General features: G+C 39.6%; 2 protein-coding genes and 1 long non-coding RNA gene across 3 annotated transcripts; all 3 read left to right on the top strand.

Annotated features, from left to right (window-relative positions):
* Positions 1–2707: 2707 nt before the first annotated feature.
* On the top strand, positions 2708–4712 carry LOC146333347 (homeodomain-interacting protein kinase 1-like). The gene is made up of 4 exons (XM_084725520.1): positions 2708–2902; positions 3619–3810; positions 4190–4371; positions 4547–4712. The coding sequence occupies exons 1-4, from the start codon at positions 2714–2716 to the stop codon at positions 4710–4712; spliced, it is 729 nt and encodes a 242-aa protein (XP_084581646.1). The 5' UTR covers positions 2708–2713.
* Positions 4713–5173: 461 nt separating this feature from the next.
* LOC146333346 (uncharacterized) lies at positions 5174–6553 on the top strand. The gene is made up of 4 exons (XR_014771324.1): positions 5174–5284; positions 6012–6086; positions 6181–6299; positions 6535–6553. It is a non-coding gene; the product is annotated as an uncharacterized LOC146333346 (long non-coding RNA).
* A 1540-nt stretch (positions 6554–8093) lies between these two features.
* On the top strand, positions 8094–9896 carry LOC146333345 (uncharacterized). The gene is made up of 4 exons (XM_084725508.1): positions 8094–8116; positions 8350–8565; positions 8876–9097; positions 9228–9896. Exons 1-4 carry the CDS (start codon positions 8094–8096, stop codon positions 9445–9447), a joined length of 681 nt encoding a protein of 226 aa, XP_084581634.1. The 3' UTR covers positions 9448–9896.
* Positions 9897–11231: the final 1335 nt, after the last annotated feature.

Here is an 11231-nt window from a genome sequence, read left to right as displayed (position 1 = left end):
TAACACATTCACTGTGTGTTGCAATAGAAAACAGTCAGGGGAGGGTCACTTTTCAAACAAGTATGTTAGTCTGTGTTCGCTGGGCTGCAGAAAGATGACTCAGATTTGTTATTCTACTGATGAAGAATATGCCTTTGTCTTCAAATAACATGCTGGGATGTTTTAGAGGAGTGTGTCCATCACAGGGTGACACTCTGTTCCAGAACATGTTCAGAAAACTTGTCTTGAATGAACAAACTTGCCCAGGACGAGTTTATTTTAGCTTGAAGCTAGTGACTGAGTTTAGTTCAACCTTGTTCTGCAGGGGCTCTTTTGTTTTTATCTCAAAGACAATAAGAGAAACTCCTTCACACTGTCTCACTTTCTACTTACATATTAAATAAGGACGTTTTGGTGTAACTGACCATCATCAGGTATGCTGACAGCGTCCGAACAGAGACTGCCTCGCCCAATCAAGGGACCGCTGAGTTTGATCAACACCTGAAACTGCCCTTAAGTGAAATTTTTTTTAAAAAAGTAAGTATCATCATAAACACCATCCTACAATAAATGCATATATCCCAAACAGCCATTAAGTCTGGAGACTGTGTTGGCCACTCCATGTTTTCAAGCTTACCATCTTGTTCTTTTTTCCTCAGGTACTTCTGGTATAGCTTGGACTTGTGTTTTGGGTCATTGTCTTGCTGTAGGATGTATTCCTGACCTATTAGGTTCATACCAGAGGGGACTGCATGGCGCTGCAGAATGCTGTGTAGCCGTTTTGGTTGAGGGTGACTCTCACTCTGTACAAGTCACTGACCCTGGATCCAGCAAAACAGCCCCAGACCATCACGCCTCCTCCTCCATGTTTGACAGTTGATGTCACACACTGAGGAACCATCCTTTCGCCTACTCGACAGCGTACAAAAATCCTGTGTGATGAACCGAAGATTTCAAATTTTGATTCATCAATATAAAATAAGTGTTTTTCTACAAAACTATTAGTGTTATCACTTTGTTAAAGATGTGTGAATTTAGTAATTCAAGAAAAATCTGTAAAATAACGTTGTTTCTCTCTGAAACTATTAGTGCTATCACCTTACTGAAGGTGTTTGATTACAATAAAAATGTTAAGAATGGTCAAATGGCAGCTGTCAAACAAAAAACATAAAATTAAAATGAAATAGCTTAATACAGATCAGTGCAAAAACAATAAATTTACAAGAAAAATCTGAACAAAATTTGTGCTGTCACTTTATTGAAGGTGTTTGGTTATAATAATAATAATAATAATAATAATAATAATAATAATGCTAATAATGCTAATAATAATAATATATATATATATATATATATATATATATATATATATATATATATATATATATATATGGTGTTTTATGGTAATTCTTTAGGATTAAAATATAAAATAACCGTTTCTCTGTAAAACCTTTAATGTAAATTTCTGTAAAAGTATTTGAATTTGGATTTTTTACTGTAATTTTATGGCTTTTGTTTGGCAGCCTCTGCTTCCAGTCATTTGACTTTTTTTTTCTTTAACAGTGAGCCTCACATGTTTAATGTGACGTGACTTATGTCTTCTGTTGTATTTTACTGTAGGTCAGTAAGCTCGCCTTAGCATAATATCTGATTTATATTTTGATTACTTGCTTATCTTTATCTTAAGGAAAATTGGCCCTGAACACTAAATCAGCTTTCCTTAAGCTACTAGTCATGAGGAACAGCAGTGACATATGATAATTCACAGTGAGTGACAGGACATGTCATGTGATTCATTTTTTTCCTACATAAAAATGTGACTTATTTGAGAATAAAATGATGCATTCAATAATGTAGCTTAAGTATTTCAAATACTCTAATACAAGTTAAGTAATTTTCCTGCCCAGCAAAATGCACATTACAAAATACTTCAAAGTAATTAAATACATATTTTGAATACATGTAATTGAAATACTGTCCATCTCTGAATAGAAAGAAAATAGTTCCTACATGAAACTGCTCACAATAAGGTCTGTGGATTATCTTGACTAATCATGTCATGATTTCTGCTGTGTTTACGTTTCTCAAATGTATTTTTTTGGCACTTTGAGCAACACAAGCTGAGTGTCTGTTAGTTCCATTATATTAGAGAGAAGACAGAAATCTCTACGGCTGATATCTCCAAAACTATCTGGATGGATAAACAGCACTACAGGTGAGGGGAAAATGTGTGTTTTTGATTTTTGGGTTAACTTTCCCTTTAATATAACACTTGATCACCTGAGAATTAAAACCACACCACTGGCTGTATCTTGTAGGACACCCCAGCATCAGCACCATCTAATCTGTGCATTTATTCACCCTTGTGTTCAAACTGAGCTCTGGTTATTGCTGAATGAATCAGTATTGTATTTACAGTCAAACTGATATTAGTGTGAAAACATTCTCTTTACAGCTGAAGATAGAACTCAGCAGGTTCTCCTGTGATGATGAAAAGTTCTAGAACTGATGTCACAGAGAGAGCGGTTCTGAGTGATGTCATCAATCTGTAAGCACTTGGACTCACAACCACCCTCCAGTTAAGGACACATCAACCGAGAGGCCCGGAGAAGAGGACTGGCAACCAACCGGCACTATACGGCTAAGTATCTTTTGTTAACACAATCTACATTATTCATATTTGTTCACATCTGCTGTTTTTTTCTCTTTAATTTCTGTTTCCATAGGAAAAGACATGTCTTCCACGAGAGGCGCCGTTTCACCCTCGAACTCAGACAACAGTCCCTACAGTCTCCCCAGCCAGTACAAGTTCCTGAAAGTCCTGGGAGAGGGGGGCTTTGGATCTGTCCTGAAATGTTTGAAAAAAGACACTCAAGAAACAGTGGCTATAAAGATCCCCATATACACCGAAATCAAGAAAGAGGTAGGACACTGTTTGATGTTCACAGCTCTAACAGACACTTTATAGTCAAAGGTACAGTAAGTGCCAACTATTTAGTCAATTGTATTTAGCAAGTACAAGTGCAAAAACATAATTTCCTTCAGTTAGTGCCATTAAATAATACATTAAAAGGTACAGATATCGACAGATGAAACACCTGTCACGATAGTGAAGTTTCATATTGGTCGATATCAGTAATTATTGATCATATAGGTTGTGACTGACAACATGTTGTGTACTGCAAAGGGTTGAAGTGGCCAAGGTGTATAAAATAAGTTTGGGCGATACGGATAAAATCACATATCATTTTTTTTCAACAAATAGTTTTTTGCATTTTCCTCAACTCATAGTTGAAAATGCTAACAACCATTTAATTATTAATAATTAATAGAATACGTAACATGTTTTCAAGTAAGTAAAGACAAATAACAGCTTGAACAGTCAGCAAGTTTAGAAAATGAGATCACTTCACTGTAATGCAGCCTTGAAAAAAACAGGAAATGGCAACACTTATTCCATGTCACGATATCTAGTTTCATTTCACAATACAAGATAATATCAATATATTTCCCAGCCCAAATATTGTGATTATTTGTACAAAACTGCAGTTACCTGTAGTGAGTTTGTTGCTTCATACATGTGAACATCTGAACTATCTGTGAACAACTAATCATGTCAAACTTGTCATGTGTCTCCAGGCTACCCTGTTAAAAAGGTTCATGCGCCACAATTTCGACCAACACAATATAGTCAAGTTTTTGGATTCTTTCGACACGGAATTTGGAAAAGCGCTGGTGTTCGAGGAACTGGATATCAGCTTGGCTGCATACTTAATAAAGAGCCGGTGTAGACCTATGAAGATGAGAAACATCAGAAGCATCATCCGACAGGTATGGATACAGCACCATCACACACAAAGCAAATTACTGAACAGTCAGCTTTAATGCCCAAATTCACAACAGCCTTCTAACTGTCATTGACGCTTCATGTAGCCGACATATTATAATAAAAGAAATCCTCCTGGCTGATTAGACTTGGTATTATTAGCTAATCTTGACTTTAAAAATACTGCACAATCCTTTTTATTTCTGATTTCTCCAGGGAAAAAACACTCTTCTCACCTGCTGCCCACTTCCACTTTGTTCATTTTTACTGTGACTGTACCTGTGAATCTATATAAATATATTTTTACAGAACTCAGCAGGTGCAGGACTTTGCTGTGAACTGTGGCTCAGTCTCTGAACTGTATCACTGATCTTGTATTTGCAGACTGCTACAGCTTTGGATGCACTGAAGAGCTTGGGGGTGATCCACGCTGATATAAAACCAGACAACATAATGCTGGTGGACCGACAGAGAAGACCTTTAGAAGTCAAGCTGATAGACTTTGGCTTGGCCCTGCCCACACGTAAAGTCAGACAAGGCATGACGTTACAAATAGAAGAGTTAAGGTAAGTTATATAGACACCCTGATTATTATTATTACACTGGAGTGACTTGGTAGTTTGACAGTTTTATCATAAAAAGTAGCTGAGTGCTTGCTTCCCTCAATGAGCTAACTGGTATTTTTCATCTTTATAAAATGTCATGTACACATTCTGTGTTATGCTCTTCTTTCACATTCAGGGCCCCAGAAATTGTTTTAGGACTACCGTTTGACGAAGGCGTTGACATGTGGTCCCTGGGCTGTGTGATGGCTGTTATGGTCACCGGCGATGTGCTGTTCTCAGCAAACACTGAATATGAATTAGTAAGTCATCTACTTAATTCCACTCTGATTCTAAGAGACTGAGTGCCGCACTTCTTTTAGCCTGCTAGCCTGACGGCTTTAGCTCGCAGCTTAAGTTAGAGCAGACGTGCACGCTCATTTGTCAGTTTCTTGCAGTTTTTTCCTTGTGTTTTTGGTTTTCTTTTACCGACCCTTCTGCATGATGAGAAATCTAAAGCCTGACAAACCTGCATCACCAGGTTATCGGTGCTAAGTTGTGTTCAGACAGCGGCTGTTCAGAAGAGGGGGTTAGTTAGCAGTCAGTCAGTTCAGAGGGGAAAAGTGCAGAAGAAAACAGGGAGGGGAGAAAAAAGACGGCCGTGGAGCTTTGTTCAAACAGAATTTACTTTCAGGATGACAGAAAGAGGTCCTGTGAATTGTGCACGTTAGCGATGATGGGAGTTATTAGCATTAGCATCTTTAGGAAAAGAGAAAAGTGCTCCTGTTGCATACATTCAACATTTGGTTCTGTGTTTTATCTCCAGCTGCAGCGCTTTGTTCACCTCCTGGGTCAGCCAGCGGACCACCTTCTTAATGATGGGATGTATACAAAGCGTTATTTCACCAGGACTGAGACCGACGGCTGGAGGTTTAAGGTACCACAGTGAACCTTTTCTGACTTTTCCACAACATTTTTTCATCTTTACCACTCTCTCTATGTAACAGGGATGTAACAATATCAAAAAATTTTCAGTGTGATAAAACCACAATACAAAGTCTATGATGGAATAACAAATAACAAATCAGATGTGTATTTTTTGTCTGGACACTGAAACAATAAACTTTCACTGGTATTTTTAATCATTTAATTAAATTAAATCAATTAAATAACTATAAAAAAAACAAATAGAACAACCTGAATTAAGAAAAATGATCAAAAATACATAAAATTTGGCCTATAAAGCTAAATAACACTAAAATAAAAAATAATCTGCTTTATGTTCTGTAAAGTAAATATCACACAATGTATGAACTGAGACCGACATGGACGATACAGCTGTTCCAGGCCAATATGCAACCAATATTATTGGCTGAATGATTTATCTGTCCGGCTTTATGGGCCTTAAATTATTCATGTCAGTCCTTTTATAAAATCAAATCAAAATAATAAAAGAAAATAATTAACCATGTCATGATATACAGTATATCGTCACAGTCTGGTACAGTATTGAGACATTTTATTACTGTGATATGGTGATATTTGATATCATTACATCCCTACTAGTTAAGATTAAACATGTTTACATTTCTCAGCATTTAAAAGTTAGTAAGTTTGTTTTATTAAGAAGAACATTCATACAAACACACTGAACCTTCTTTCAGACACCTCAGAATTATTGGGGAGTAGAGACTGAAGACATGTGCTTAGGACTCTCATCTCTGGACAGTCTGAAAAAAGTAAGTGAAGTAACATTTACTGTGATTGGCTGTCTCCGTGAATCATGAGGATGACTTGGCTGATGGTGGATTTGAACATTGTTTCCTTAACTAGAGACGCAACAAAACGGAGAATTTGGAGTGGGAGCATTGTATCGAGCTCCTGAAGGCCATGCTGACAATAGATCCCACACAGAGGATCACTCCCCGTGAAGTCCTTGATCATCCATTCATGTGAGTGCTTTTGGTAGAGTTCTGAGCAAAAACAGTCTACTGCTTTGATCAGTTTCCTGTCCTGTTTCCTGGACACTGGTGTAACAGTGAGAGCTTGTCTTTTGGTAGCACTCTGAGCACAGGTGACATTAGGTGAGATTATTCTCTCCGACCGTAAAACCCGTGGTTTTTCTTTGAAGATGTCAAGACAAATATAGGAATATTACACATCCTGTGTGTGTGTGTGTGTGTTTAGATCGTGGACTGAAGTGGACTCTTTGTCTTTTGCCACAACTGAGGACACGCCGTCAGTGGAATCTCTCGCGGGGGAGTATTCAGACAGGTGAGATGAGCTCTTCTGGTCATGACACTCATTTCTCTGATTGGTTGTAGATCTTTGAATCCAGAAGCATTTTGGCCTGCATGTGTTGGTAACTGAAAATCAGCTGAGAGATTCCAGACTCACTCACGTTTGTGAGGCGACGCTGGGCTCAACAATAACAGGAATAATATTCTGACAGTTTGTGTGTCTGTGTTTAGTCTTCTGTCTCAAGAGGATGAGATGTCAGGATGCTCAAGCTGGACAGAGGAGGACTTTGACGTCCGGCCTCATGCTGCTGCTTCACATGACGACAACACCACCAGCATCCAATCAGACAACAGCAGAACATCATCAGCGAGGAATGATGAACTGTGGCAGTCCCGAGTCCTGCCACGACTTATGTCCTTAGGTCAGCCTACCCAAATTGAGGACGCGGTCCAATCAGACAGTCAACACAGGTGAGATGACCTCCTCTGATCATGACCTTCATTTTACACACAGAAGAAGAAACGGTTCATTTCAGTTGGACCTGGAGCTGAGAGTGTGTTGGGAATAACATGTTACTGAGTAACACATTACTACTGTTTGCAGTACCTAGAAGTGTATCTAGTTACTTTTCAGATTCATAACACTGTTATAATTACTGAAATTTAAAAGGGCCTATTACTTGTTACTTTAGATTTTAGGTCGCATGTAGTTGATCTGATGGATTGTAGGTCATGTTTCGTTGCTGCAAATGTTTGTAAGACACGTAGTTGGTCTGATTGGTTGTAAGTCATGTTTTGTCGCCCTGGGCCCCGTTTCCCAGAGCCTTCGTAGCGCTACGTACATCTTAAGTTGTATTTTAAGGTCTCCTGGGCTGTTTCTCAAAGCCCAGGAGACGGGAAACAGCCCGTAAGCTTAAGGAAGACCTTAAGATACAACTTAAAGGCTCTTGAACTTGAAGGCTCTGTGAAACGGGGCCCTGATTGGTTGCAGGTCACTCATTCTAACACTGTGTGTGTTTGTGTGTTTAGCTTCCATGTGATCAACATATCAAGAAGTGGATTATGGACATCTTCAAGTGAGGACTCTGACTGTGAGCCTCCTGCCACCACCCCAGAAGACAAAGACACCACCACCACCCAGACAGACGACCACAGCCCAGCACCCGCAACCACACCATCACGTGTGATCTGTGTCCGACCTGCTGCACCTGAGAACACGTGGGATAATGTGGGGAGTACAGACAGGTGAGATGACCTCCTCTGATCATGACCCTCATTTTACACACAGAAGAAGAAACGGTTCATTTCAGTTGGACCTGGAGCAGATTTGAGAGAGTGTTTACCTCTGAGCAGTGTTGGATTGTTGGATTGAATAATGCATTACTAAGTAAAGCATTAATGCAATTCCATTACTTTTTGCAGTAACTAGAAGTGTATCTGAAAGGGCCCATTACTTGTTACTTTAGATTTTAGGTCGCATGTAGTTGATCTGATGGATTGTAGGTCATGTTTCGTTGCTGCAAATGTTTGTAAGACACGTAGTTGGTCTGATTGGTTGTAAGTCATGTTTTGTCGCCCTGGGTCCCGTTTCCCAGAGCCTTCGTAGCACTACGTGCATCGTAAGTTGTATTTTAAGGTCTCCCCACTCTGGGAAACAGCCTGTAAGCTTAAGGAAGGCTCTTGAACTTGAAGGCTCTGGGAAACGGGGCCCAGATTGGTTGCAGGTCACTCATTCTAACACTGTGTGTGTTTGTGTGTTTAGCTTCCATGTGATCAACATATCAAGAAATGGATTATGGACATCTTCAAGTGAGGATTCTGACTGTGAGCCTCCTGCCACCACCCCAGAAGACAAAGACACCACCACCACCCAGACAGACGACCACAGCCCAGCACCCGCAACCACACCATCACGTGTGATCTGTGTCCAACCTGCCGCACCTGAGAACACGTGGGATAATGTGGGGAGTACAGACAGGTGAGATGACCTCCTCTCATTTTACACACAGAAGAAGAAACGGTTCATTTCAGTTGGACCTGGAGCAGATTTGAGAGAGTGTTTACCTCTGAGCAGTGTTGGATTGTTGGATTGAATAATGCATTACTAAGTAAAGTATTAATGTAACTCCATTACTTTTTGCAGTAACTAGAAGTGTATCTGAAAGGGCCCATTACTTGTTACTTTAGATTTTAGGTCGCATGTAGTTGCTCTGATTGGTTGTAAGTCATGTTTTGTTGCCCTGGTTACAGGTCACTCATTCTAATGCTGTGTGTGTTTGTGTGTTTAGCTTTCTACCTAATGTGATCAACATATCAAGAAATGGATTAAGGACATCTACAAGTGAGGATTCTGACCGTGAGCCTCCTGCCACTGCCCGAGAGGACAAAGACGCCACCAACACCCAGACAGACGACCACAGCCCAGCACCTGCAACCACACCATCACGTGTGATCTGTGTCCGACCTGCTGCACCTGAGAACACGTGGGATAATGTGGGGAGTACAGACAGGTGAGATGACCTCCTCTGATCATGACACTTATTTCACAGACAGAAGAGGCAACAGTTCAGTTCAGCAGATTTGAGATGTTGTTTATAATTGTGAATAATATTCTAACTCTGTGTTTGTGTGTGTGTTTAGCTTGCAGGCTGGGCTGACAGAAACATCAGAACCACTTGTGACAGACACTGATAATGACACTTCGACACCTGAAGACTCCACCGCTCCACCACAGTTGTCTTCACCTGTGTCTCAACTATTCCTGAAAAAGAAAAAGAATTGTTTCCGGCGTTTCTACTATTGGATGAAGAAGAACTTCTTCTGCTGCTTGACCTGTGTTGATGACAATGAGGAGGAGTGAGTTGTGCTTTTTTAGCATGATTTGAGCCTCTGAGTTGTCAGCAGGGTCAGTAGCAACCTAAAAAAATTGCGCGCCCTACAATTGGAAAATTTGACATCAACCGAATTTGACACTCTTATATCACATTGGCTATCAGACAGAATATAAAACTGCTGTTAAAACGCGATGAGAAGAGAAGCTCTGTGAGGATTTTTATCAGCATGGTTTCTGAGCCCTTCAGGAGTTGTGCCATAAACACCCTCACAGGGCTTCTCTTGGGCGGCACGGTGGCTCAGTGGTTAGCACTGTGGCCGCGCAGCAGGAGGTCTCCTCCTGTCTGTGTGGAGTTAACTTGTCCTCCCTGTGTCTGCGTGGGTTTTCTCCGGGTGCTCCGGTTTCCTCCCACACCAAAATAGAAAAAATATGCCGACATTATATTCTGTTCAAAGAAAAAATCAATCAATAAACACTGAAATTGAATTTTATAAAACTGTCTCATGATTTTTATTAAGTAATACCACTAATATTCAGTATTTTCCTCAGTGTTGGTTTCAGGTTCAGGACATAAAGCTGGACTAATCAATAATATGTATTAATGATGAGGTAAATGTGTCACCCACAGAGTATTATCAGGTTTTTTTCAGTGAAAAAGCTCTAACAAACACTTCACACTACCTGCTCAGCAGCAGACACACACAGTTAAAGACACGAGCTGGTGAACACATGGATTATTTAACAGCTAAAGACATTTTTCTGATGAGCTGATGGAGACCAAAGCAGAGCTAAAACAGTGAATATTGAACACAAACACAACTCCTAATGAATGTTAATGTTGCTCTGTGTCTGCTGGATGTGTCAGTAAAATACTGTGTGCTGCAAACATTTAGCCATGTCTAAATTTATAAGGTGTTTACAGCTTGTTGCACACAAGAAAAAAATCAGTGAATGCTGCTCTGAGTTTAAATGAAGTCTATGTGACACTAAAATAAATGAACTGCTGGACAGAAGTAACTCTGAACATTAAAGGTGTCAGGATGCTTCATCAGCAGTGATTGGTGGATGGTTGAACAGCTTTGGAAATCTTCCCCTAAACCGTGGTCCAGTGGCAGTCACCAAGTGTCTGTCAGGTTAAGAACGAACTAGTAAAACCTCAGGAGTGTTGCAAGAATTATGTTCTGTTATCAATGCTAATGCTGTTAGCTAAGTTTAGCATTTCCAGTGGGCTCGATGTATAAACACATGTAGATCTGGTGAGCAGGTTCACTTGTTCTGACTATTAAAGAGGTGTTTAGCTTGATTTAGATTTAGATTTATTTATTTTTTTAAATAAATAATGACCATATTAATGAACATTTCTATGTAAACGTGTTTGCAATTGTAGCCAAGGCTAATTTCCATCTCTAGTCCTATTGGCAGGTTGGTGTTCACAAAAAAAAAGGTAACAGTAAGAGAAATATCAATATAGAAGGAGATTAGAAAAGAAAAGGAAAAAAAGAAATTAAAGAAAACAAGCAAGGCAATACAATAAAAGACAAGAAGTTAGTGATTACAGACCAGACTCCATCCACAGTGAAAGTTTGTCAAATTCTAAAGTGCAAGGTGCTAAAGTGCTACAGGTCCCAGTTAAAGTGCTAAGTGCTAGCATTATTGCATACTGCCTGATTTCATATGACCTTAAAGTGTTTAGTGGATTGCACACTTCCTTATTGTACATGTTGGCGTTACTGCACGTTGCTCGACTTCGTGATGTGTAAAGTGCTAGTTAAATTGCACAATGCCTGTTACACAGTATAAGGTCACATGGT

The sequence above is a fragment of the Lutjanus erythropterus genome, chromosome 1 (genome assembly GCF_056507025.1).
Source record: "Lutjanus erythropterus isolate fLutEry1 chromosome 1, fLutEry1.hap2, whole genome shotgun sequence".
Lineage (NCBI taxonomy): Eukaryota > Metazoa > Chordata > Actinopteri > Lutjaniformes > Lutjanidae > Lutjanus > Lutjanus erythropterus.
This window is presented reverse-complemented; position numbering and strand designations above follow the sequence as displayed.

Bases quoted from the DNA above. Each gene is read 5' to 3' on its own strand.
- LOC146333345 (XM_084725508.1), top strand. From the start codon at position 8,094: ATGTTTCGTTGCTGCAAATGTTT. The intron at 8,117-8,349 runs GTAAGACACGTA...TTGTGTGTTTAG, and splicing joins TTTCGTTGCTGCAAATGTTT to CTTCCATGTGATCAACATAT. The intron at 9,098-9,227 runs GTGAGATGACCT...GTGTGTGTTTAG, and splicing joins AATGTGGGGAGTACAGACAG to CTTGCAGGCTGGGCTGACAG.
- LOC146333347 (XM_084725520.1), top strand. From the start codon at position 2,714: ATGTCTTCCACGAGAGGCGCCGTTTCACCCTCGAACTCAGACAACAGT. The intron at 2,903-3,618 runs GTAGGACACTGT...ATGTGTCTCCAG, and splicing joins ACACCGAAATCAAGAAAGAG to GCTACCCTGTTAAAAAGGTT. The intron at 3,811-4,189 runs GTATGGATACAG...TTGTATTTGCAG, and splicing joins TCAGAAGCATCATCCGACAG to ACTGCTACAGCTTTGGATGC.